The sequence below is a fragment of the Sphaeroforma arctica genome, assembly GCF_001186125.1.
Source record: "Sphaeroforma arctica JP610 unplaced genomic scaffold supercont1.7125, whole genome shotgun sequence".
NCBI classification, from domain to species: domain Eukaryota; class Ichthyosporea; order Ichthyophonida; genus Sphaeroforma; species Sphaeroforma arctica.
The window spans coordinates 1-1499 of NW_014033433.1; the positions used below are offsets into that span (position 1 = coordinate 1).

Here is a 1499-nt window from a genome sequence, read left to right on the forward strand (position 1 = left end):
TGTGTGTGTGTGTGTAAATATTGTATTTATGTATACAATTATATATGTATATGTATATATATGTGTGTGTTTGTGTATGTATATATATATGCCTATATGTGTGTGTCTTTGTGTATTTGTGTTCGTTGATGATGTGGTCGTGTGTGTATGTGTGTTTGGGTTTGAGTTTGTTCACGTGTCCAAATGTTGATACAATTGATTATAGATCATTCCCCCCAATCCCTCATCACATCCAACCCTACACCCTAAAACTATAAACCCAAAACCATCTAAACCCTAAAACTCTGAACCCAAAACCGTCTCAGTTGTGTTTGCTAATCTTCTGCTCATGCGATGCGTTTGTAGTGCGTGCGCAGTACAATGTCGCAGAGCTGACAGCAAAGATCGAAGATCTCAAGGAGTACATCACCGCCTCAGAATTCAATGGGATGCCTTTGCAGGTAGGTATAGGCACCCTACACACATATAACAATGTAAATACCAATAAGTATACATATACATATATATATATATATCCACATATACATATACATAATGATACAAGTATACGTATACATATAAATACTTACATCTACATATTGAAATATACATTTATATTTACATATACATATGTACACATACAAGTGTAACATATACACATATACGCATACATATATTGTAAGTGTTTGCGATAGAATTGGCAGGAGATGTGACAATCGCACACCAGTTATGTAGGGATGGATAAGAGTGTACAGGTTGGGTATTAGCACATGCAATATATGTCTTCGCATGTTACAACTAACTGCCATTCCAAGGCACTCTTCATTCATCTGATTAGCATTATACTTGACTAGCGTTTTGTATTTGTATATATATATATATGTATATACTTTTTCAAAAGTTAAATGCATTATATTTTTGTGAGCATATAGGCTGCTATTTTATTTTGTCTGGATATATTTATATATTTATATTTATTTTCTATATATATATATATATATATATATATGCGTGTGCATGCATACGGAGTGAACCACACTCCAGTGAGCTGGTGTGTTGTTGCTGTTGTGTGTGTGGTATTGATGGTGGTTGTATCCTCATCATGGTTACTCACAGGTTGTGTCTCTCGTTGATATCAATGCGTCAATTGAGACTATGAGAGCTGATACGAAACGGAGATCGCAAGAGATTATACAGATGAACATGGCTGTGGTATGACATGTTGGCGTAAATCTATCACACTCATAAACGATGGATGTACACACACATGTGTGTCTGTGTCTGTGTGATGTATGTACACGTGTGTGTCTGTGTCTGTGTGATGTATGTACACGTGTGTGTCTGTGTCTGTGTGATGTATGTACACGTGTGTGTTTGTGTGTGTGTGTGTGTGTGTGTGTGTCTGTGTCTGTGTGATGTATGTACACGTGTGTGTTTGTGTGTGTGTGTGTGTGTGTCTGTGTCTGTGTGATGTATGTACACGTGTGTGTTTGTGTGTGTGTGTGTGTGTGTGTGCGTGT

General features: G+C 36.8%; 1 protein-coding gene across 1 annotated transcript; it reads left to right on the top strand.

Annotated features, from left to right (window-relative positions):
* Window positions 1-345: 345 nt before the first annotated feature.
* On the top strand, window positions 346-1191 carry SARC_15978 (hypothetical protein; the record flags this gene model as incomplete). Its single annotated transcript, XM_014289908.1, has 2 exons — window positions 346-440; window positions 1096-1191. Coding segments are annotated over 2 exons (191 nt in total), but the record flags the coding sequence as incomplete, so codon positions are not given.
* Between the last annotated feature and the right edge of the window lie 308 nt (window positions 1192-1499).